This window comes from Heteronotia binoei, chromosome 3 (genome assembly GCF_032191835.1).
Source record: "Heteronotia binoei isolate CCM8104 ecotype False Entrance Well chromosome 3, APGP_CSIRO_Hbin_v1, whole genome shotgun sequence".
Lineage (NCBI taxonomy): Eukaryota > Metazoa > Chordata > Lepidosauria > Squamata > Gekkonidae > Heteronotia > Heteronotia binoei.
Genome location: NC_083225.1, coordinates 188,791,075 through 188,813,145, shown reverse-complemented (window position 1 = coordinate 188,813,145; position 22,071 = coordinate 188,791,075). Strand labels below are relative to the sequence as shown.

The 22,071-nt window shown below is 48.3% G+C and overlaps 1 protein-coding gene across 2 annotated transcripts in view; it reads right to left on the bottom strand.

Moving 5' to 3' along the window:
* The window catches only part of PAK1 (p21 (RAC1) activated kinase 1), an 85,916-nt gene extending 64,218 nt beyond the window's left edge, over nucleotides 1–21,698 (bottom strand). Inside the window, exons 1-4 of one of the 2 annotated variants that reach the window (XM_060235021.1) lie at nucleotides 21,491–21,698; nucleotides 6,684–6,784; nucleotides 3,743–3,890; nucleotides 810–847 (exon numbers count right to left, since the gene is read on the bottom strand). In XM_060235021.1, coding sequence (XP_060091004.1) covers nucleotides 810–847; nucleotides 3,743–3,890; nucleotides 6,684–6,784; nucleotides 21,491–21,680 — 477 coding nt within the window. In that variant the 5' untranslated portion in view covers nucleotides 21,681–21,698. Of the gene's footprint in view, nucleotides 1–809; nucleotides 848–3,742; nucleotides 3,891–6,683; nucleotides 6,785–9,452; nucleotides 9,674–21,490 lie in introns of those variants that run through there. The other variant, XM_060235022.1, reaches the window with a different exon arrangement.
* Nucleotides 21,699–22,071: the final 373 nt, after the last annotated feature.

Here is a 22,071-nt window from a genome sequence, read left to right as displayed (position 1 = left end):
CAGACTGGCTCACAATCTCCTTTCCCTTCCTCCCCCACAACAGACACCCTGTGAGGTGGGTGGGGCTGAGAGAGCTCTGACAGAAGCTGCCCTTTCAAGGACAACCTCTGCCAGAGCTCTGGCTGACCCAAGGCCATTCCAGCAGCTGCAAGTGGAGGAGTGGGGAATCAAACCCAGTTCTCCCAGATAAGAGTCCGCACATTTAACCACTGCACCAAGCTGCCACTCATCTTTCCTACTCTACTTTAACAGAGCCACGGGGTGGGAACCGCAGCTCAGCGGTAGAGCATCTTTCTCACATGCACAAGGTTTCATCCCTGGCACCTCAAGTAGTATTCTCACAATTTTCATTGCTTAATCTCACCATTTTTTTTAAAAGAAAATAACATTTAAAATAAAAAAACTGTAAATTAAAAATGTAAATAGTTTCAAGTTTCTTCACTTCTCCTACAATTCTGTTTTTAAATATTTTTGGGGGAGGGGGCACTAGTGGGCAGCACGCCTAGGGCACCAAAAACCCTAGCGCCAATCCTGCCTAGGGGCCTCCTCAGGGTTTAATCCAGCACTGGCTCCACGGAACTTAATCTGAGGTAGATGTTCCTGCAACTGCAGTCACCTGACTTACAGACCCTTGCATGCAGAAGGACCCCGGTTCAGTCCTCAGCACCCCCAGTTCAAAGGCTCTCAGGCAACAGGCACTGAAAAAGATGCCTCCCTCTGCCAAAGACCCTGGACAGATTCCACCAATCAGAGAACACCCGGTCGAGCTAGAGGGACCTGTGGTCTCAGCAGATGCCTTGGGCACTTACCAGTGTGTTCGAAGAGGTATAGTCCTCTGCGGATTTATCTGGAAGAAGAAGATTTGAAATTATTCTCATTATTTGCACACGCAAGATCAGCAGCTCAAAAGGTGGCCAAGTAAAAAAAAAAATGTGAAAAGCAATCAATGCTGCTCACAGAGCCAGTTTGGCGCAGCGGTTAAGTGCATGGACTCTTATCTGGGAGAACCGGGTTTGATTCCCCACTCCTCCACTTACAGCTGCTGGAACGGCCTTGGGGCAGCTGTCCTTGAAAACGCAGCTGCTGTGAAAGCTCTCTCAGCCCCACCCACCTCACAGGGTGTCTGTTGTGGGGGAGGAAGGTCAAGGTGATAAGTGCGTGGACTCTTATCTGGGAGAACCGGGTTTGATTCCCCACTCCTCCACTTACAGCTGCTGGAACGGCCTTGGGCCAGCTGTCCTTGAAAACGCAGCTGCTGGGAGAGCTCTCTCAGCCCCACCCACCTCACAGGGTGTCTGTTGTGGGGGAGGAAGGTCAAGGTGATAAGATAGATGATAGAGGGATGATAGATGAGAGACAGACATTCAAGATAGATGATAGAGAGATGAGAGAAAGACAGACAGACAGAGAGAAGTATTGTCAAACCACTTTTGACTTACGGCAACCTTATGAATTAATGTCCTCCAAAACATTTTGGAGGGCTTTAATTTATAGGTTCTCAGTAACTCAGAAGTGACTTGATGATACTTATCCGCCCCCCCCCCCCCCACACACACACACCTCGGTTTCGGATTGCACTTTTCAATTGCAAGACACCACTTGACCTTAATGAGATATGCTAATTTATCCTTGCTTTAAGCTATATGTTTAGAATTTGTAATCAGAGACTCCAGCTGGGTTTTGTTTTGTTTTTCCTTTAACTGAAGCAGCCAGTCCAAGGCGTTCATAAGAACATCAGAAGAGCCCTGCTGGATCAGACCAGTGGTCCATCTTGTCCAGCATCCTGTCTCACACAGTGCCAATCAGTTCCCCTGGATGGCCAACAATGGGGGACAAAGACCTTCACAAGAACATAAGAAGAGCCCTGCTGGATCAGACCAGTGGTCCATCAAGTCCAGCTTCCTGTCTCACACAGTGCCAATCAGTTCCTCTGGATGGCCAAAAATGGGGAACAAAGACCTTCACAAGAACATCAGAAGAGCCCTGCTGGATCAGACCAGTGGTCCATCTAGTCCAGCTTCCTGTCTAACACAGTGCCAATCAGTTCCTCTGGATGGCCAACAATGGGGGACAAAGACCTTCACAAGAACATAAGAAGAGCCCTGCTGGATCAGACCAGTGGTCCATCTAGTCCAGGTTCCTGTCTCACACAGTGCCAATCAGTTCCTCTGGATGGCCAACGATGGGGGACAAAGACCTTCACAAGAACATAAGAAGAGCCCGGCTGGATCAGACCAGTGGTCCATCAAGTCCAGCTTCCTGTCTCACACAGTGCCAATCAGTGACCAACCAGTTCCTCTGGACATCCAACAACAGGGAACAGTGGTCGAGGCCTTTCCTTAATATTAAGTACATATGAAGAGGATTAGGTGTTCATAAGAACATCAGAAGAGCCGTGCTGGATTAGACCAGTGGTCCATCTAGTCCAGCTTCCTGTCTCACACAGTGCCAACCAGTTCCTCTGGACATCCAACAACAGGGAACAGTGGTCAAGGCCTTTCATTAATATTAAGTACATATGAAGAGCCGTGCTGGATCAGACCAGTGGTCCATCTAGTCCAGCTTCCTGTCTCACACAGTGCCAATCAGTTCCCCTGGATGGCCAACAATGGGGGACAAAGACCTTCACAAGAACATAAGAAGAGCCCTGCTGGATCAGACCAGTGGTCCATCAAGTCCAGCTTCCTGTCTCACACAGTGCCAATCAGTTCCTCTGGATGGCCAAAAATGGGGAACAAAGACCTTCACAAGAACATCAGAAGAGCCCTGCTGGATCAGACCAGTGGTCCATCTAGTCCAGCTTCCTGTCTAACACAGTGCCAATCAGTTCCTCTGGATGGCCAACAATGGGGGACAAAGACCTTCACAAGAACATAAGAAGAGCCCTGCTGGATCAGACCAGTGGTCCATCTAGTCCAGCTTCCTGTCTCACACAGTGCCAATCAGTTCCTCTGGATGGCCAACGATGGGGGACAAAGACCTTCACAAGAACATAAGAAGAGCCCTGCTGGATCAGACCAGTGGTCCATCAAGTCCAGCTTCCTGTCTCACACAGTGCCAATCAGTGACCAACCAGTTCCTCTGGACATCCAACAACAGGGAACAGTGGTCGAGGCCTTTCCTTAATATTAAGTACATATGAAGAGGATTAGGTGTTCATAAGAACATCAGAAGAGCCGTGCTGGATTAGACCAGTGGTCCATCTAGTCCAGCTTCCTGTCTCACACAGTGCCAACCAGTTCCTCTGGACATCCAACAACAGGGAACAGTGGTCAAGGCCTTTCATTAATATTAAGTACATATGAAGAGCCGTGCTGGATCAGACCAGTGGTCCATCTAGTCCAGTATCCTGTCTCGCATGACGGTGCTCAGCCACTCTGGGCCTAGAGGCCAAGGCCTTCCCCTGATGTTGTCTCCCAGCTCAGGGATTCAAAGGCTTCGTGCCTTTGAATGTGGAGGTTCCCCTCAGTCACCATGGCTAGTAGCCACTGATAGACCGCTCCTCCATGAATCTGTCTCGTCCCCTTTTCAAGCTGCTCCCTCCTCCATGTTCTCCTCACAACCACCACCCTACGAGGCAGGCTAGCAGGAGAGAGAGTCACTGGCCCAAGGTCCCCTAGCAAACTTCCACGGCGCAGCTGGGCTTTGAATCAGAGCCTGCCAGATCCTGTCCCAAAACTATAACGGCTACACCACCCAAGCTCTTGCAAAAGCCATTTGTGCCGGATCCCCAACTGCCCACCTGTGAAACTCATATACTTCTGACTGTTGGAGGTCTTTTTCGAATTGTAGAACTCTAGCACATCGAGTACCGCTTGAGGGTTCTTCTTCTGCTCCGACTTGGTGATGTTGGAGGTTTGGAGCAAGCGGGCCCATTGCTCCGGCATGCCCTAGGGGAAAGAGGAGAGCGGTCAGCATCTTCTACTCTTCCGCCAAAGATTTTCCCGATGGGAATAGATCACTCCTGCTAAACAACCAGACTGGCCGATAGGCGGCAGCGTAGGCTCTGCTGGCAACGGTTTGATGCCACTTCTGTTTAAATATTTATTGGTTTAGGTCAGGGAAGGGGAAAAGGGGAAGGGAAGGAAGGGAAAGGGAATAACATATATTCAAAATTTCACATAGCTCCACTATAGCACAAACTGCGAGAGCCAGTTTGAGGTAGTGGTTAAGTGTGTGGACTCTTATCTGGGAGAACCGGGATTGATTCCCCACTCCTCCACTTGCAGCTGCTGGAATGGCCTTGGGTCAGCCAGAGCTCTCTTATCTGGGAGAACTGGGTTTGATTCCCCACTCCTCCACTTGCAGCTGCTGGAATGGCCTTGGGTCAGCCAGAGCTCTCTTATCTGGGAGAACCGGGTTTGATTCCCCACTCCTCCACTTGCAGCTGCTGGAATGGCCTTGGGTCAGCCAGAGCTCTCTTATCTGGGAGAACCGGATTTGATTCCCCACTCCTCCACTTGCAGCTGCTGGAGTGGCCTTGGGTCAGCCATAGCTCTCTTATCTGGGAGAACCAGGTTTGATTCCCCACTCCTCCACTTGCAGCTGCTGGAATGGCCTTGGGTCAGCCAGAGCTCTCTTATCTGGGAGAACCGGGTTTGATTCCCCACTCCTCCACTTGCAGCTGCTGGAATGGCCTTGGGTCAGCCAGAGCTCTCTTATCTGGGAGAACCAGGTTTGATTCCCCACTCCTCCACTTGCACCTGATGGAATGGCCTTGGGTCACCCAGAGCTCTCTTATCTGGGAGAACCAGGTTTGATTCCCCACTCCTCCACTTGCAGCTGCTGGAATGGCCTTGGGTCACCCAGAGCTCTCTTATCTGGGAGAACCAGGTTTGATTCCCCACTCCTCCACTTGCAGCTGCTGGAATGGCCTTGGGTCACCCAGAACTCTCTTATCTGGAGAACCAGATTTGATTCCCCACTTCTCCACTTGCACCTGCTGGAATGGCCTTGGGTCAGCCATAACTCTTTTAGGAGTTGTCCTTGAAAGGGCAGCTTCTGCGAGAGCTCTCTCAGCCCCACACACCTGACAGGGTGTCTGTTGTGGGGGGAGAAGATATAGGAGATTGTAAGCCACTCTGAGTCTCTGCTTCAGAGAGAAGGGCGGGGTATAAATCTACAATTCTTCTTCATCTTCTTAGGTTCTATTATTTCCATTTCATTATAGCATTTCTGCAAGTCTGTTATCAATTATTTTAAACCTTGTATTACCTTGTAATTAGGGACCCTTACAGCTTGAAACGCATTTGATATGTGGGTGAAACGTAAAATTATTTTAAAAGTGTTCTGGGTCCAGTCACTTATATTTATCCATTCATAAAGTGGTAGAAGAAGACGACGGCAGTTTTATACCCTGTCCTTCTCTCTGAATCAGAGACTCAGAGCAGCTCACAATCTCCTATATCTTCTCCCCCCACAACGGACACCCTGTGAGGTGGGTGGGGCTGAGAGAGCTCTCACAGCAGCTGCCCTTTCAAGGACAACTCGTACAAGAGCTATGGCTGACCCAAGGCCATTCCAGCAGCTGCAAGTGGAGGAGTGGGGAATCAAACCCGGTTCTCCCAGATAAGAGAGCTCTGACTGACCCAAGGCCATTCCAGCAGCTGCCAGTGGAGGAGTGGGGGAATCAAACCCGGTTCTTCCAGATAAGAGAGCTCTGACTGACCCAAGGCCATTCCATCAGCTGCAAGTGGAGGAGTGGGGAATGAAGCCCGGTTCTCCTAGATAAGAGAGCTCTGGCTGACCCAAGGCTATTCCAGCAGCTGCAAGTGGAGGAGTGGGGAATCAAACCCGGTTCTCCCAGATAAGAGAGCTATGGCTGCCCCAAGGCCATTCCAGCAGCTGCAAATGGAGGAGTGGGGACTCAAACCCGATTCTCCCAGATAAGAGAGCTCTGGCTGACCAAAGGCCATTCCAGCAGGTGCAAGTGGAGGAGTGGGGAACCAAGCCCGGTTCTCCCAGAAAAGAGTTGGCGCGCTGAACCACTACACCAAACTGGCTCTGTCAGTAGTCAAAGTTCTTTTATGTTGCGCATGTTGTTTTCTCTCAGTAGTTTAGCTGGCATGTCCATTTCTGCTGTTTCCAGCATTTTCGTCAAAAGTTCCTCTTTTGTAGGGATGTTATTATGGACTGCATTTTCGGACTGACTTTATTCCCATGGAATCGTGGGGAACCGCGGATCACCAGGACGGAATTGTACTCTGCCTTGAACCAATGAGTGTTTGTGGCGCAAAACTCAACCGCAGTGATTTGGTAGGGACTCAGGGGGTGTTCCGGGTGCATGTATATAAGCGGGGGGGTCCCGGGTCTGCCATGCTGCCCACTGAGTGTAGTTACTAATAAAGCACATCCTTCGTTGAACTCCTCTATGTTGAGCCCAGTATTCTACAGATGTGCATTTTCTTCCAGTATTTAGAATATGCTATCCCGGTTGCCGTAATTATACGCAGGCGTGATGTCACTTCTGGAAGTGATGCCAGGAATTGCCAGAAATGTTATGGCTTGATCATAGCATTTCCGGAGATTCCTAGAGAGCTGCGACGTCACTTCCGGGATTTACAGGAAGTGACATCACACAGTCGGATTTAAAAAGAAACATTCTCTCTCCACTGCCCAGGAGTAGGGAAGTAGAGGATCCCTGCCAGCAACCCAGTTTTCCACCCCGTTCCCATCCTCCTTACTGTGAATTCGCCTGTGACCGCATCAAATCCGACATGAATCGTGTGCTCGAAGTCCGAAGGCAGGGAGATCTCTGGCCGTTCTTTCTCCTTCTTTTTGTTGGCTGTTTGAAAAAGAAGGGGGGGGAGGAAGAAGAAAACCATCAAAAAGCCAAAGTGGGCTACAGCGACAGACAGCCCCCGGCCAGATGTTGAAGGGCTTTGAAAGCTACCCATGGAAGTCCCTAAAGATTCCCTGCTGGTCTTTGTATTCAGTTCCCTCTGGAAGGAAGAACCAAGGGGGGAAAAGATGCTAAGCAAGAGTTCTGAATCACCGGCATCCTCAGAGGTAAGTTAGCACAGTCTCTATGTTATTGAGAAGGGAAGCCTTTGCAAATGGCAAGATGTTTGGTGCTTACTGTAATCCTAAACACAGTTTCTGGGAAGAAGCCCCACTGAATAAAACACATTTTATTTCTGATTAGACCTGCTTCGGATTGACCCCTGTAGCTGCCTTTTGTATATCCACAAATACCTAATACACCAAGCTCTCTCTCTATATATATAAATGAAACCTGGTGGGCTTGTAACTTTGTTTTTTTTTTTTGGGGGGGGGGGGGAGACTTGACATGGAGATTTTCATGGCATATGGACACTTTGTAAACACATTGGCTCTGGGGGTCCGAAAATACGTGGGGTGGGGACAAAAATCAGATTCTATTTGCCCCCGCTGGCCCATCACAAATGCAAACAGATCTCCTGCATACAATTATAGTGATCTCGTCGTGCCAGGCACGAATGCAGAATTCAAGATACTTTTTTACGTCATCGTAAGATTACAAAAACAATATGAACATATGAAGCTGCCTTCTACTGAATCAGACCCTCGGTCCATCGAAGTCAGTCTTGTCTACTCAGACTGGCAACGGCTCTCCAGGGTCTCAAGCTGAGGTTTTTCACACCTATTTGCCTGGACCCTTTTAGTTGGAAATGCCGGGGATTGAACCTGGGACCTTCTGCTTACCAAGCAGATGCTCTACCACTGAGCTACAGCCCCATTCATGGCTCTGCAGGATCTCTAGCTGAGGTTATTCACGCCTACTTGGTTGGCCCCTTTCCTGGAGCGTCGGGACCTAGCAACGGTGATCCATGCGACGGTCACCTCACGATTGGACTACTGTAACGCCCTCTACATGGGGCTGCCTCTGTGCCGGACCCGGAAGTTACAGCTAGTGCAGAACGCGGCGGCCAGGCTGTTACTTGGTCTCCCAAGATGGGAACATGTACGGCCGGGGCTACGCGAACTGCACTGGTTACCGATTGTATACCGGGTCCAGTACAAAGTGCTGGTTATCACCTTTAAAGCCCTATATGGCCGAGGACCAGCCTACCTGAAGGACCGTCTCTCCCCGTATGAACCCCAGAGCACTGAGGTCAGTAGGAAAGAACAGACTGACTACCCCTGGGCCAAGACAAATTAAACTACAGAATACTCGCTCTCGGGCCTTTTCGGCCGCAGCCCCACATCTCTGGAACCAACTCCCAGAGGAGGTGCGGGCCCTGCGGAACCTTGATCAGTTCCGCAGGGCCTGCAAGACCACCCTTTTTAAATTAGCTTATGAATAACTGAAAATCCGCCATCAGCATCAACTAGAAGAGTGTCAAGGATAGCGTCATAAAATGTTTTAGTTAATTGTTTTAATTCAGGCGTTTAAGGTTAGTTTAATGTTAATTTAATGTTTCTAGTGTAACTGTTTTATTGTTGGTGCACCATTGGTCACCGTATTGTTAGCCGCCCTGAGCCTGCTTCGGCGGGGGAGGGCGGGGTACAAATAAAATTTATTATTATTATTATTATTATTATTATTATTATTGCCTGGACCCTTTTTGTTGGAGATGCCAGGGACTGAACCTGGGACCTTCTGCTTACCAAGCAGATGCTCTACCACTGAGCCACCGTCCCTCCCCTTAAAATATGCTATTTTTTAGCCCCTAGTTACAACAGAGATTCTTTAGGGTTGAGAAATACCTGGAGATTTGGGGGGCGGAGCCCGGGGAGGAGAGGGTTTGGGGAGGGGAGGGGCCTCAGGAGGGCATAACGCCACAGATCCTGCTCTTCTTTCTTCAGGGGAACCGATCTTGTTCATCTGGAAACCAACTGTAATAGCAGGAGATCTCCAGGTGTCAGCTGGAGGATGGCAACCCTGGCTCTTACCCTTTAATTCATTATCAATGGATGGATGCCAAGGTGCCTTCTAATGTTCTAATTTTAATTGTTAGCAGACTTGGAAATCCTGACTAGGCAGAAAGCCAGAATATAAATTTTGCAAACACATAAAACTTGAATGAACTGAGTTACGTTCGCATCTAAGCGGGCGTGTTATCAAAACCTAAAACGGGTCTGTTGTAAATACTGAAAGAGACGCAAATGCAACCGGACGCTCATTTTTATTCTTCCAATTAGGGCTTTTAAAAACAAATCATTAAGTCAAGCCACAGAACAAACATTGGTGGCAAGACACAGCAAACAAGAGGAGCAAATCAAAGGAGAAATAAAATAACGAGGACCATAGTTCCAGTTCAGCAAAACTGATTAGAAAGTGGAAATGTGTTTCCTCACGCTTTTTCGTTGTTCGTTGCCCTACCAAAGCCAAAAACATCCTCAAAGAGAAAATAGCTACCTCTCCATACTGACCTACCCATCAAAACTGCCCTTCCAGCGATTAATCTCTGAAAGCAATCCATTTAAAAGTCCAGTTTTTTCTTTTAAAAATTCAATTCTTTATACAACACCTGGGGACCTTGGCGGTAAACACAGACAGAAAACTCGCATTCACATACGAAAGCGTCTTCACAACCTCAGCTCTTAATTGAAATTTTAATACTCCTGTGGAGTCGTTCCAACACCGCAAAGTTTCTCTCTTCCCGTTCTGGGCTGGCCTCTTTTCCGTCTATAGTGTGGGAGTGATGAAATCATTACCCTCACCTGAAAACTCCTAGTTCAGGCCATCTGTGTCTCAAGCCAGTTAGCAGTAGGAAGAAATACAGGTGTTTCCCAAAACAGTTAATTTCCTCCTGTAGGTATTTGCTACTAAGAACCCAGAAAGCAGGCCATGGTGATACATGCACCATGGGGATTTTGGAGCAAGCGTGGAAAAGGAAAGGGGCGTACGTGTGGGTTTTCTTACATGAACCACTTATTTTTCTCCCTCTCTGCGCTGGACCAAACTTTTCTTTGTTGATCTCTTTTTGTAATGTATTACCAGGGGTGGAATTCTAGCAGGAGCTCCTTTGCATATTAGGCCACACCACCCTGATGTAGCCAATCCTTACGAAAAAGAGCCTTGTAAGCTCTTGGAATTCACTGCCACAGGAAGTGGTGGCGGCCACAAGCATAGCCACCTTCAAGAGGGGTTTAGATAAAACTATGGAGCAGAGGTCCATCAGTGGCTATTAGCCACAGTGTGTGTGTGTATATATATATATATATATATATATATATATATATATATATATATATATATATATATATAAAAAAAAAATTTGCCACTGTGTGACACAGAGTGTTGGACTGGAGGGGCCATTGGCCTGATCCAACATGGCTTCTCTTATGTTCTTATGTGACACAGAGTGTTGGACTGGATGGGCCATTGGCCTGATCTAACATGGCTTCTCTTATGTTCTTATGTTCTCTTGGAGGATTGGCTACATCAGGGGGGTGCGGCCTAATATGCAAAGGAGCTCCTGCTAGAATTCCATCCCTGCATGTTACAGACCAGCCAATATGAGAACTGAAGCGGATGTTTAAGACCACCGAACGCCATCTTTTAAATTGTATTCAAATGAGCACCTGAATTGTTTCTAACGTAATGGTTTTTAACTCAAATGTTTAACTCGATGTTTTATTGCCGTTTCTTTATAATCTGTCAGCCTCCCCAAGCCTGCTTTGGTAAGGAAGGCAGGATACAAATCAAATAAACCTAACCTAACCCAAGCGGCCTTGTGGCGCAGAGTGGTAAAGCTGCAGTACTGCAGTCTGAGCTCTCTGCTCACAACCTAAGTTCGATCCCGGCGGAAGCTGGGTTCAGGTCGCCGGCTCCAGGTTGACTCAGCCTTCCATCCTTCTGAGGTTGGTCAAACGGGGACCCAGCTTGCTGTGGGGAAAGTGCAGAGGACCGGGGAAGGCAATGGCAAACCACTCCGTTAAAAAAATCAGCGGTGAAAACGTCGTGACGCGATGTCACCCCAGAGTGGTGCTTGCACAGGGGATTTCCTTTTAACCCAGAATAAGTAGGGATGCCAGACTCAAAATAAGTGGGACCTACGGATCCTTCAGAATTACTGCTCCGGACCACAGAGATGGGTTTCCCTGGAGAAAACAGATGCTTTGGAGAATGGATTTGATGGCGTTATACTCACACTGAGTTCCCTATCCTTCCCAGACTCCATCCCCAAATCTCCAGGAGTTTCCCAACCTGAATATGACAACCCTATTCCCCCCACATCCCACGCTGTTGACCCAGGGAGACCTCCAGCACTAAGAATAATTAAGAAGAAGAACTGCAGATTTATACCCCGCCCTTCTCTCTGAATCAGAGACTCAGAGCGGCTCACAATCTCCTTTATCTTCCCTCCCTCCCATAACAGACACCCTGTGAGGTGGGTGCGGCTGAGAGAGCTCTTACAGCAGCTGCCCTTTCAAGGACAACCTCTGTGAGAAGCTATGGCTGACCTGAAGCCATTCCAGCAGCTGCAAGTAGAGGAGTGGGGAATCAAACCCGATTCTCCCAGAGAAGAGTCCACACACTTAACCACTACACCAAACTGGCTCTCTAGGAGATATCGGGTTTATATCCCGCTCTCCACTCTCAATCTCAGAGTCTCAGCGTGGCTCACAATCTCCTTTATCTTCCCTACCCCCCCACAACAGACACCCTGTGAGGTGGGTGTGGCTGAGAGAGCTCTTACAGTAGCTGCCTTTTCAAGGACAACCTCTGTGAGAAGCTATGGCTGACCTGAAGCCATTCCAGCAGCTGCGAGTGGAGGAGGGGGGAATCAAACCCGGTTCTCCCAGAGAAGAGTCCACACACTTAACCACTACACCAGACTGGCTCTCTAGAAGGAGATATCGGGTTTATATCCCGCTCTCCACTCTCAATGTCAGAGTCTCAGCGTGGCTCACAATCTCCTTTATCTTCCCTACCCCCCACAACAGACACCCTGTGAGGTGGGTGCGGCTGAGAGAGCTCTTACAGTAGCTGCCTTTTCAAGGACAACCTCTGTGAGAAGCTATGGCTGACCTGAAGCCATTCCAGCAGCTACGAGCGGAGGAGGGGGAAATCAAACCCGATTCTCCCAGAGAATCCACACATTTAACCACTACACCAAACTGGCTCTCCCAGATTGGGTTACCATCCTCTTAAGCCAGAGGGTAGCTCTCCAGATGTTTTTTGCCTACAACTCCCATCAGCCCCAGCCAGCATGGCCAATAGCTGGGGCTGATGGGAGTTGTAGGCAATAAACCATCTGGAGAGCTACCCTTGGCCACCCCTACTCTAAGCTTTGGTTACCATCCTCTAGGTGGGGCCTGAGGTAGGGTTGCCATCTCCAGGTTGGGGAATACCTGGAGTTTTGGACGGTGGAGCCTGAAGATGGTGGAGTTTGGGGAGGGGTATAATGCCACAGAGGTCACCTTCCAAAGCGGCCATTTTCTCCCACTGAACTGATCCCCATCGCTTGGCAATCAGAGGGAATCCCAAGAGATCTCCAGCTACCATGGGCTCCACCCCCAAGTCTCCATGTATTCCCCAAGCTAGAACAGGTCACCCAATTGCTACCGCCTCTTCCTCCTCTTCCACTTTCCCCGGTGTTTATAGCAGGAGTGGGGAACCTTTTTTTCTGCCAAGAGCCATATGGATATTTAGAACATCATTTGCGGGCCATAAAAAATTATCAACTTAAAAAAACAGCACTCCACGGAGGGAGAATGATTCCGGCCGGCAAAATTAATGCAAGTAATTGTTTTTCTATTTGAAGTCATGTGGTGAGAGCATAATCTGGCTAGGGCTGCCAACCCCAGGTGGGGGCAGGGGATCCCCCCGTTTGGAGGCCCTCCTCCCACTTCAGGGTCATCAGAAAGCGGGGGGAGGGGAGGGAAATTTCTGCTGGGAACCCTATTATTCCCTATGGAGATTTATTCCCATAGAGAATAATGGAGAATTGATCCGCGGGTATCTGGGGCTCTGGGAGGGCTGTTTTTGAGGTAGAGGCACCAGATTTTCAGTATAGCATCTAGTGTCTCTCCCCAAAGTACCCTCCAAGTTTCAAAAAGATTGGACAAGGGAGTCCAATTCTATGAGCCCCCAAAAAAGGTGCCCCTATCCATGATTTCCTATGGAAGGAAGGCTGGCAAGCCAGGTCCTAGAGAAGCTGCCATAAGGCTCAGTTCAGCCTAGCAATCCCCAAGGGCCACATCAAGTGACCTCGAGGGCTTTATACAGCCCTCAGGACGGAGGTTCCCCACCCCTGGTTTATAGGGATTGGCAGGTAGGCCATCTTCTGGCACTACATCGTGGGATTTCCTTTGTTCTTGAAACTAAAAACAAAAACTCCCCTTCACTTTTCCAGGGCTTTTTTTTTTGTAGCAGGAACTCCTTTGCCTCCTAGGCCACACCTCCCTGATGCAGCCAATCCTCCAAGAGCTTCCAGGGCTCTTTGTACGGGGCCTCCTGTAAGCTCCAGGAGGATTGGTTGCATCGGGGTTGTGGCCTAATATGTAAAGGAGTTCCTGCTTCAAAAAAAGCCCTGCACTTTTCCTTTTCACTTCTGAAGTTCCCCAGCGAATTCACCCAGGTTTCCACCTGATCCTTAGGTGGCCTTCCTTGTATACTGTGTGATCTGCACAGGAAGGGGCCATGTTCCAGATTACATGTATCCAGGGGTGGGACTCTAGCAGGAGCTCCTTTGCATATTAGGCCACTCCCCCCTAGTGTAGCCAATCCTCCGAGAGCTTACAGAAAAGAGCCTTGTAAGCTCTTGGAGGATTGGCTGCATCAGGAGTGTGTGGCCTAATACGCAAAGGAGCTCCTGCTAGAATTCCACCCCTGCATGTATTATAATTGTTGGTTTTGTGCAGCTGAATCTGTGAGCTTGGGAAAGCAACGGGTAGGGCTTGTTGTCCTGGGCACAGAGAAGTGAAGCTGAATGACTTCCACTGGCAAAACTGATTTTGACCATTATTTTTACTTTCGCTCCCAAGTGAAGGCAACACAGTATGAACTCACTTTCCCAATGGAATGTTAAATGATAAGATAAATTGTGGAAAATGCAGATTACCTCTTTTTAGGGAGCTGATGGTGACTAAACAGGGGGGGAGGAGGAGGAGGGGAAGAAGAAGAAGAAGAAGAAGAAGAAGAAGAAGAAGAAGAAGAAGAAGAAGAAGAAGAAGAAGAAGAAGAAGAAGAAGAAGAAGAAGAAGAAGAAGAAGAAAAGAAGAAGAAGAAGAAGAAGAAGAAGAAGAAGAAGGAGAAAACAAAGGAAAAGAAGACGACTGCAGATTTATACCCTGCCCTTCTCTCTGAATCAGAGACTCAGAGCGGCTTACAATCTCCTATATCTCCTCCCCCCCACAACAGAAGAAGAAGAAGACCACAGATTTATACCCTGCCCTTCTCTCTGAATCAGAGACTCAGAGTGGCTTACAATCTCCTATATCTCCTTCCCCCACAACAGACATCCCGTGAGGTGGGTGGGGCTGAAAGAGTTTCTCCCAGAAGCTGCCTTCAAGGACAGCTCCTGCGATAGCTATGGCTAACCCAAGGCCATTCCAGCAGGTGCAAGTGGAGGAGTGGGAAATCAAACCCGGTTCTTCCAGAAAAGAGTCCGCACTACACCACTACACCAAACTGGAAGGGGAAGCTAGCATTGCTATTTCTACCCCAGAAAGGTCCCATGAGCGGGCAGATGTCCAAAAGGTGCAACTTTCCCCTCCAATCATGGAAATGCAGTGGAGGGGGATGCCACACAGTTGAATTTCTGCCTGCCATAAGGCATTTTGGTGCCTAAACCAGGATGGGGGTGGGGAGTCTAGCATAACCATCTCTACCACAGAAAGCTTCTATGAGCAGGCAAAAGTCCAACAGGTGCAGTTCTCCCCCCCTCCAATACGGAAAGGATTTCCGCCTGCCACGTGGCTCTCTGACAAGACCCTTTGCGAGTCAACAGATGCCTCTTGTGAGGCACACTTCTGAAAGCAGTTCTCTCGTTAGGAGCCCTTTCTGTCACGGGGCCCCTCTCCAAGTCACGCAAGCGGGTTAAAAACATGACTGGTGGGTATTAAGGGAACTATATTTATTACCTTAAAACTCCTGTTAAATAAATAGGAGTTAAAACTCTTCGGCAGAAAGGATTATAGCAACAGATGAACGGCAGATGGTTTGCCTTTGACCAAATCTGCGTGACTTTTGAGGCCCAAGCCTGGGCGTATTATTAAAATATTAACGTTCCGAAGCGTGCGGTATGGGTTTATGGGGATTAGTGGTTTAAAGGCCCACTGAGCCGTGCTCCACCATTTAATCTCTCCTGATAGCATTTGTGAGGTGGTTTATCCACAAATGATATCAAAAAGGGGCTAAAACTTACATTCTGGATTCTTGGGATGCAAGTTCCACTGCAAGTCTTGGTTTATAATGCATACGGATGAACCCAAGAAAATGCTCAATTGTATTCAGGGGCGGAATTCTAGCAGGAGCTCCTTTGCATATTAGGCCACACCCCCTTGATGTAGTCAATCCTCCAAGAGCTTACAAAAAAAGAGCCTTGTAAACTCTTGGAGGATTGGCTTATATCAGGGGTGTGTGGCCTAATATGCAAAGAAGCTCCTGCTAGATGAAATTGCTGAGCAGCCCGGTTAAAATGGATAAAAGGAAGTACTCCTTCTCCCAAAGGGTGATTAACATGTGGAATTCACTGCCACAGGAGGTGGTGGCGGCCACAAACATAGCCACCTTCAAGAGGGGTTTAGATAAAAATATGGAGCAGAGGTCCATCAGTGGCTATTAGCCACAGTGTGTATATTTATGTGTGTGTGTGTGTGTGTGTATTTTTTTGGCCACTATGTGACACAGAGTGTTGGACTGGATGAGCCATTGGCCTGATCCAACATGGCTTCTCTTATGTTCTTATGTGACACAGAGTGTTGGACTGCATGGGCCATTGGCCTGACCCAACATGGTTTCTCTTATGTTCTTAGAATTCAACCCCTGATTGTATTACACATTTCTATGCCATGCATCTTCCAGAGGGAAGAAAGCAGACCATAACCTTCTCCCCCCACTTTTATCCTCACAACAATCTTATGACTAGAGCATTTCTTGTAGCAGGAACTCCTTTGCATATTAGGCCACACACACCCTGATGTAGCCAATCCTTCAAGAGCTTAGAGGGCTCTTAGTGCAGGGCCTGCTGTAAGCCCAGGAGGACTGGCTACATCAAAGGTGTGTGGCCTAATATGAAAAAGAGATCCTGCTACAAAAAAAGCCCTGCATGAAACAGACAGTGGTACAACTTGCAGACGTGACCAGCCTAGAGCCTCCCAGGGAACTCTGTGGCTGAGGGGGGATTCGAACTCAGGTCTCCCCCGGTCTTGGACTGATGCCTTAATCCAGCGGTCCCCAACCTTTTTGGCATCAGGGACCGGTTTTGTGGAAGACAATTTTTCCACGGACAGGGGCGGGGGCCGATAATTTCGGAATAATACAATTGTGCACTTTATTTCTATTAGCTTGGTGTGGTGGTTCAGTATGCAGACTCTTATCTGGGAGAACCGGGTTTGATTCCTCACTCCTTCACTTGCAGCTGCTGGAATGGCCTTGGATCAGCCATAGCTCTCACAGACCTGTCTTTGAAAGGGCAGATTCTGGGGAGAGCTCTCTCAGCCCCACCCACTTCACAGGGTGTCTGTTGTAGGGGAGGAAGGTAAAAGGAAATTGTGAGCTGCTCTGAGACTGACATTCGGAGTGGAGGGCAGGATATAAATCCAATGTTGTCATTGTCGTCGTCTTCTTATGGCTGCATTGTACTAATGAAATAATTATGAAATAATGAACTAATTATACAACTCATGGCCCGGTTGCTAACAGGCCACGGACCGGTACCAGTCCATGGCCCGGGCTTAGGGACCCCTGCCTTAATCACCTCTCATGATTAACAGATGAAGTTAAGCTAGATCTAACTTCTCTTACCGTGGACATTAGAAGAAATTCAGCTGAGCAAGCGGCTCAGTGTAAAAATTACAAATCTTGTTCTTCATTCCCTCCTCCCAGTTTCCTCTACCTTCCCTTCCTCCCCAGTCCTCAAATCTCTTACTAGGGGCCACCAAAATGTGAGGGCTGCTGGCACACGCACACCGGTTGGATTCCACTTAAATCCTTGCCGAAAACACACTACGCACAGAGCTTTGAAATCTTGAGCTGTGTCCGGCAGACATGTCTGTGCAAGACTCAAACGTTATTCGGCTGTGAACGCCAGATTTGTGAGGGGGGGGGGGTTCCTCACAGAAAACAACAGCAGGGAAAATAACCCAAACTGAAAATCAGGTTAGGGACCTTAAAAGGTGCAAGAAGAAGAAGAATTGCAGATTTATACCCCGCCGTTCTCTCTGAATCAGAGACTCAGAGGGGCCTACAATCTCCCATATCTTCTCCCCCCACCAACAGACACCCTGTGAGGTGAGTGAAGCTGAGAGGGCTCTCACAACAGCTGTCCTTTCAAGGAGAACTCCTGCGATAGCTATGGCTGACCCAAGGCCATTCCAGCAGCTGCAAGTGGAGAAGTGGGGAATCAAACCCGGTTCTCCCAGATAAGAGAGCTATGGCTGACCCAAGGCCATTCCAGCAGCTGCAAGTGGAGGAGTGGGGAATCCAACCCGGTTCTCCCAGATAAGAGAGCTGTGGCTGACCCAAGGCCATTCCAGCAGCTGCAAGTGGAGGACTGGGGAATCAAACCCGGTTCTCCCAGATAAGAGAGCTATGGGTGACCCAAGGCCATTCCAGCAGCTGCAAGTGGAGGAGTGGGGAATCAAACCCGGTTTCCCAGATAAGAGAGCTCTGGCTGACACAAGGCCATTCCAGCAGCTGCAAGTGGAGGAGTGGGGGAATCAAACCCGGTTCTCCCAGATAAGAGAGGTCTGGCTGACCCAAGGCCATGCCAGCAGCTGCAAGTGGAGGAGTGGGGAATCCAACCCGGTTCTCCCAGATAAGAGAGCTATGGCTGACCCAAGGCCATTCCAGCAGGTGCAAGTGAAGGAGTGGGGAATCAAACCCGGTTCTCCCAGATAAGAGAGCTCTGGCTGACCCAAGGCCATTCCAGCAGCTGCAAGTGGAGGAGTGGGGGAATCAAACCCGGTTCTCCCAGATAAGAGAGCTCTGGCTGACCCAAGGCCATTCCAGCAGCTGCAAGTAGAGGAGTGGGGAATCAAACCCGGTTCTCCCAGATAAGAGAGCTATGGCTGACCCAAGGCCATTCCAGCAGGTGCAAGTGAAGGAGTGGGGAATCAAACCCGGTTCTCCCAGATAAGAGCTCTGGCTGACCCAAGGCCATTCCAGCAGGTGCAAGTGGAGGAGTGGGGAATCAAACCCGGTTCTCCCAGATAAGAGTCCGCACACTTAACCAGTATACCAAACAAGCTCTCCATTGGGCAGCTAAAACATGAAATAAAACACAAATATCTGTTGCACAGTGCATTAAAATATTGGATTAAAAACCACACACAGAGAATACAAATAAAAGCTCAGGACGAAGTATACCGCAACAAATTTGGGTTGAACGAAAAATCAATCATGGCTGCACCGATATTTATAACCACAAAACCAGATGTGTTTCAGACCAGGAGGCCTTCTTCAGTGGTATAAATTGCACTAGCTCACACATAAAAATGTAAATATACAATATAGAAGAAGAAGACAACGACATTGGATTTATACCTCACCCTCCACTCTGAATCTCAGAGTCTCAAAGCGGCTCACAACCTCCTTTATCTTCCTCCCCCACAACAGACACCCTGTGAGGTAGATGAAGATATTGGATTTATATCCCGCCCTCCACTCCGAAGAGTCTCAGAGTGGCTCACAATCTCCTTAACCTTCCTCCCCCACAACAGACACCCTGTGAGGTAGATGAAGATATTGGATTTATATCCCGCCCTCCACTCCGAAGAGTCTCAGAGCGGCTCACAATCTCCTTTACCTTCCTCCCGCACAACAGACACCCTGTGAGGTAGATGAAGATATTGGATTTATATCCCGCCCTCCACTCCGAAGAGTCTCAGAGCGGCTCACAATCTCCTTTACCTTCCTCCCCCACAACAGACACCCTGTGAGGTAGATGAAGATATTGGATTTACATCCCGCCCTCCACTCCGAAGAGTCTCAGAGCGGCTCACAATCTCCTTTCCCTTCCTCCCCCACAACAGACACCCTGTGAGGTGGGTGGGGCTGGAGAGGGCTCTCCCAGCAGCTGCCCTTTCAAGGACAACCTCTGCCAGAGCTATGGCTGACCCAAGGCCATTCCAGCAGCTGCAAGTGGAGAAGTGGGGAATCAAACCTCGTTCTCCCAGATAATAGTCCATGCACTTAACCACTACACCAAATATAACTCTTTGGGGCCAAGAAAGCTATATATGTCACTGAAAAAAGTGTATAAACCACTATCTTGGCTATGGCTATTGCACACGAACGTACATTGGCAACAGTCAGTCTCAGTTACCTGGAGATCAGTTGTAATCCTAGGAGAACTCCAACCACCACCTGGAGAAAGCAATCCTACTCACAATAGCTATTTACATTTCATTAGATGTGTTTCGAACCTAGCCTACTTAACCCAAAAGAAAATCCCTCTGCTTTGTAATAAAATTTGCATCCAAGCATATCCGCTTATGAGTCTAGCCTTCATTTGCAATTCTAATTCAAGATTCTGTTGACTTCGTTATAATTTCTATGTGTTGCTTTGAAGGGAAAAAAAACTAAATCATTTGCCTGACCAAAAGAATAAGTTTGCAGATGACACTAAATTGTTCAGGGTGGTGAGAACCAGAGAGGATTGTGAGGCACTCCAAAGGGATCTATTGAGGCTGGGTGAGTGGGCGTCAACATGGCAGATGAGGTTCAATGTGGCCAAGTGCAAAGTAATGCACATTGGAGCCAAGAATCCCAGCTACAAATACAAGTTGATGGGGTGTGAACTGGCAGAGACTGGCCAAGAGAGAGAGCTTGGGGTTGTGGTAGATAACTCACTGAAAATGTCAAGACAGTGTGCGACTGCAATAAAAAAGGCCAACACCATGCTGGGAATTATTAGGAAGGGAACTGAAAACAAATCAGCCAGTATCATAATGCCCCTGTATAAATTGAAGGTGCGGTCACATTTGGAATACTATGTACAATTCTGGTCACTGGACCTCAAAAAGGATATTATAGCATTGGAAAAGTGCAGAAAAGGGCAACTAGAATGATTAAAGGTTTGGACACTTTCCCTATGAAGAAAGGTTAAAACACTTGGGGCTCTTTAGCTTGGAGAAATGTCCACTGCGGGGTGACATGATAGAGGTTTACAAGATTATGCATGGGATGGAGAAAACAGAGAAAGAAGTCCTTTTCTCCCTTTCTCACAATACAAGAACGCTTGGGCATTCAATGAAATTGCTGAGCAGTCAGGTTAAAACGGATAGAAGGAAGTACTTCTTCACCCAAAGGGTGATTAACATGTGGAATTAACATGAGGTGATTAACATGAGGAGCAGAGGTCCATCAGTGGTGATTAGCCACAGAGTGTGTGTGTGTGTGTGTGTGTGTGTGTATTTGGCCACTGTGTGACACAGAGTGTTGGACTGCATGGGTCATTGGCCTGATCCAACATGGCTTCTCTTATGTTCTTAATAGTCATAGGGTTTTTTCCAGGTCAGACGTGTTCTGCGGGTGGAAAATATTTTGCCATCCCCTGGAACCCAAAAAAAGCCCTAGATGGCATGGAGAGGCATTGATGTACTCTACCTATGGAATTTTGAGCTGTCACAGGTGAGACCTGCAAAAAAATTTTTTTTAAAAAAAAAGAGGCAGTCCCAGGTGTTAAATTGCATTAGAGATTCTTTGGGACACAGTTCAGCAAAACAATACAGAGAGATCGAGGAAGTAATCAGGGGAGATATCAGAAAGCTTTTGTTGCTATTGAGGAAGACACTTCTATAAAAGATACTTATCCTTCTGGTCCAGGATGAAGGAAACAGTGTAATTGAGTTAAGTAGGCTAGATTCAAAACACATTGAATCTAGTCTAGTCACATCACATCTAGTCCAGCATCCATTGGCCATGCTGGCTGGGGCTGATGGGAGTTGTAGGCAAAAAACATCTGGAGAGCTACCGTTGGCCACTCTAAAAGGCCAACAACAAGGCACAGAGACTGAGGCCTTCTTCCCCTGATCTTGCCTCCTGGCTCTGGGATTCAGAGATTTAGTGCTGCTGAACTTTTAGTCACCAGGGCTGCTAGGCCCTATCCTCACCTAATCCCCTTTTGAACCCATCTGGGCCTGCCTTCCGTAACTCTCTTCTCAGGCAGCAATTCTACATTTTAATCACTCGCTGGGTAGAGAAGTATTTCCATTTTTCTGCCCTGAATCCGCTGACCATCACCTTCATCGGGTGCCCTCGAGCGCTATCGTTTTGGGAGAGCGAGAAAAATTTCTCTTTGTCACACTCTTCTCCACTCCATGCATCATTTCATAAGCCTGCAAAAGAAGTTAGAAGGGGAGGGGGAAAACTGTAGGAGGGGGGGGGAAGTACTTTTGTCTCCCGGCAAGATAGAACGATAGAAACGGTCCCTCTTCTTCTTTTCCTCGGGATTGGGAGGCAGCGGTTTGGAGCCGTGGTTCAAGGTCCCTCCGTCTTTACTGCAGGCGCCTATCATGGTGCTGGTGTTCCTCATCGGGGGAGCCGGTGGCTTGTCTTCTGCTTCGGTCCCATTACTGGACATCTTCACCCAGCGGCCGCTTTAGCTAGAATCGAGAGGGAAGAAAGAGAATGTTGTGGTTTGGACCACGACTGGCCACTGAGGGCCACAACAGATGGGGGCACACAGGACCCCTTCTTCCTTCCTGTGGACAGGGGATCAGCTGTGGAAAACAGGGCACTGCACAAAGCCACTTGGGCCTCTCCCAGTGTGAAGAAGAAGAAGAAAAAGAAGAAGATGATGATGATATTGGATTTATATCCCGCCCTCCACTCAGAGTGGCTCACAATCTCCTTTATCTTCTTCCCCCACAACAGACACCCTGAGAGGTGGGTGGGGCTGAGAGAAAAGAAGAAGGAGGAGGAGGAGGAGGAGGAGGAAGAAAGGAAGAAATAATAATAATAATAATATTAAA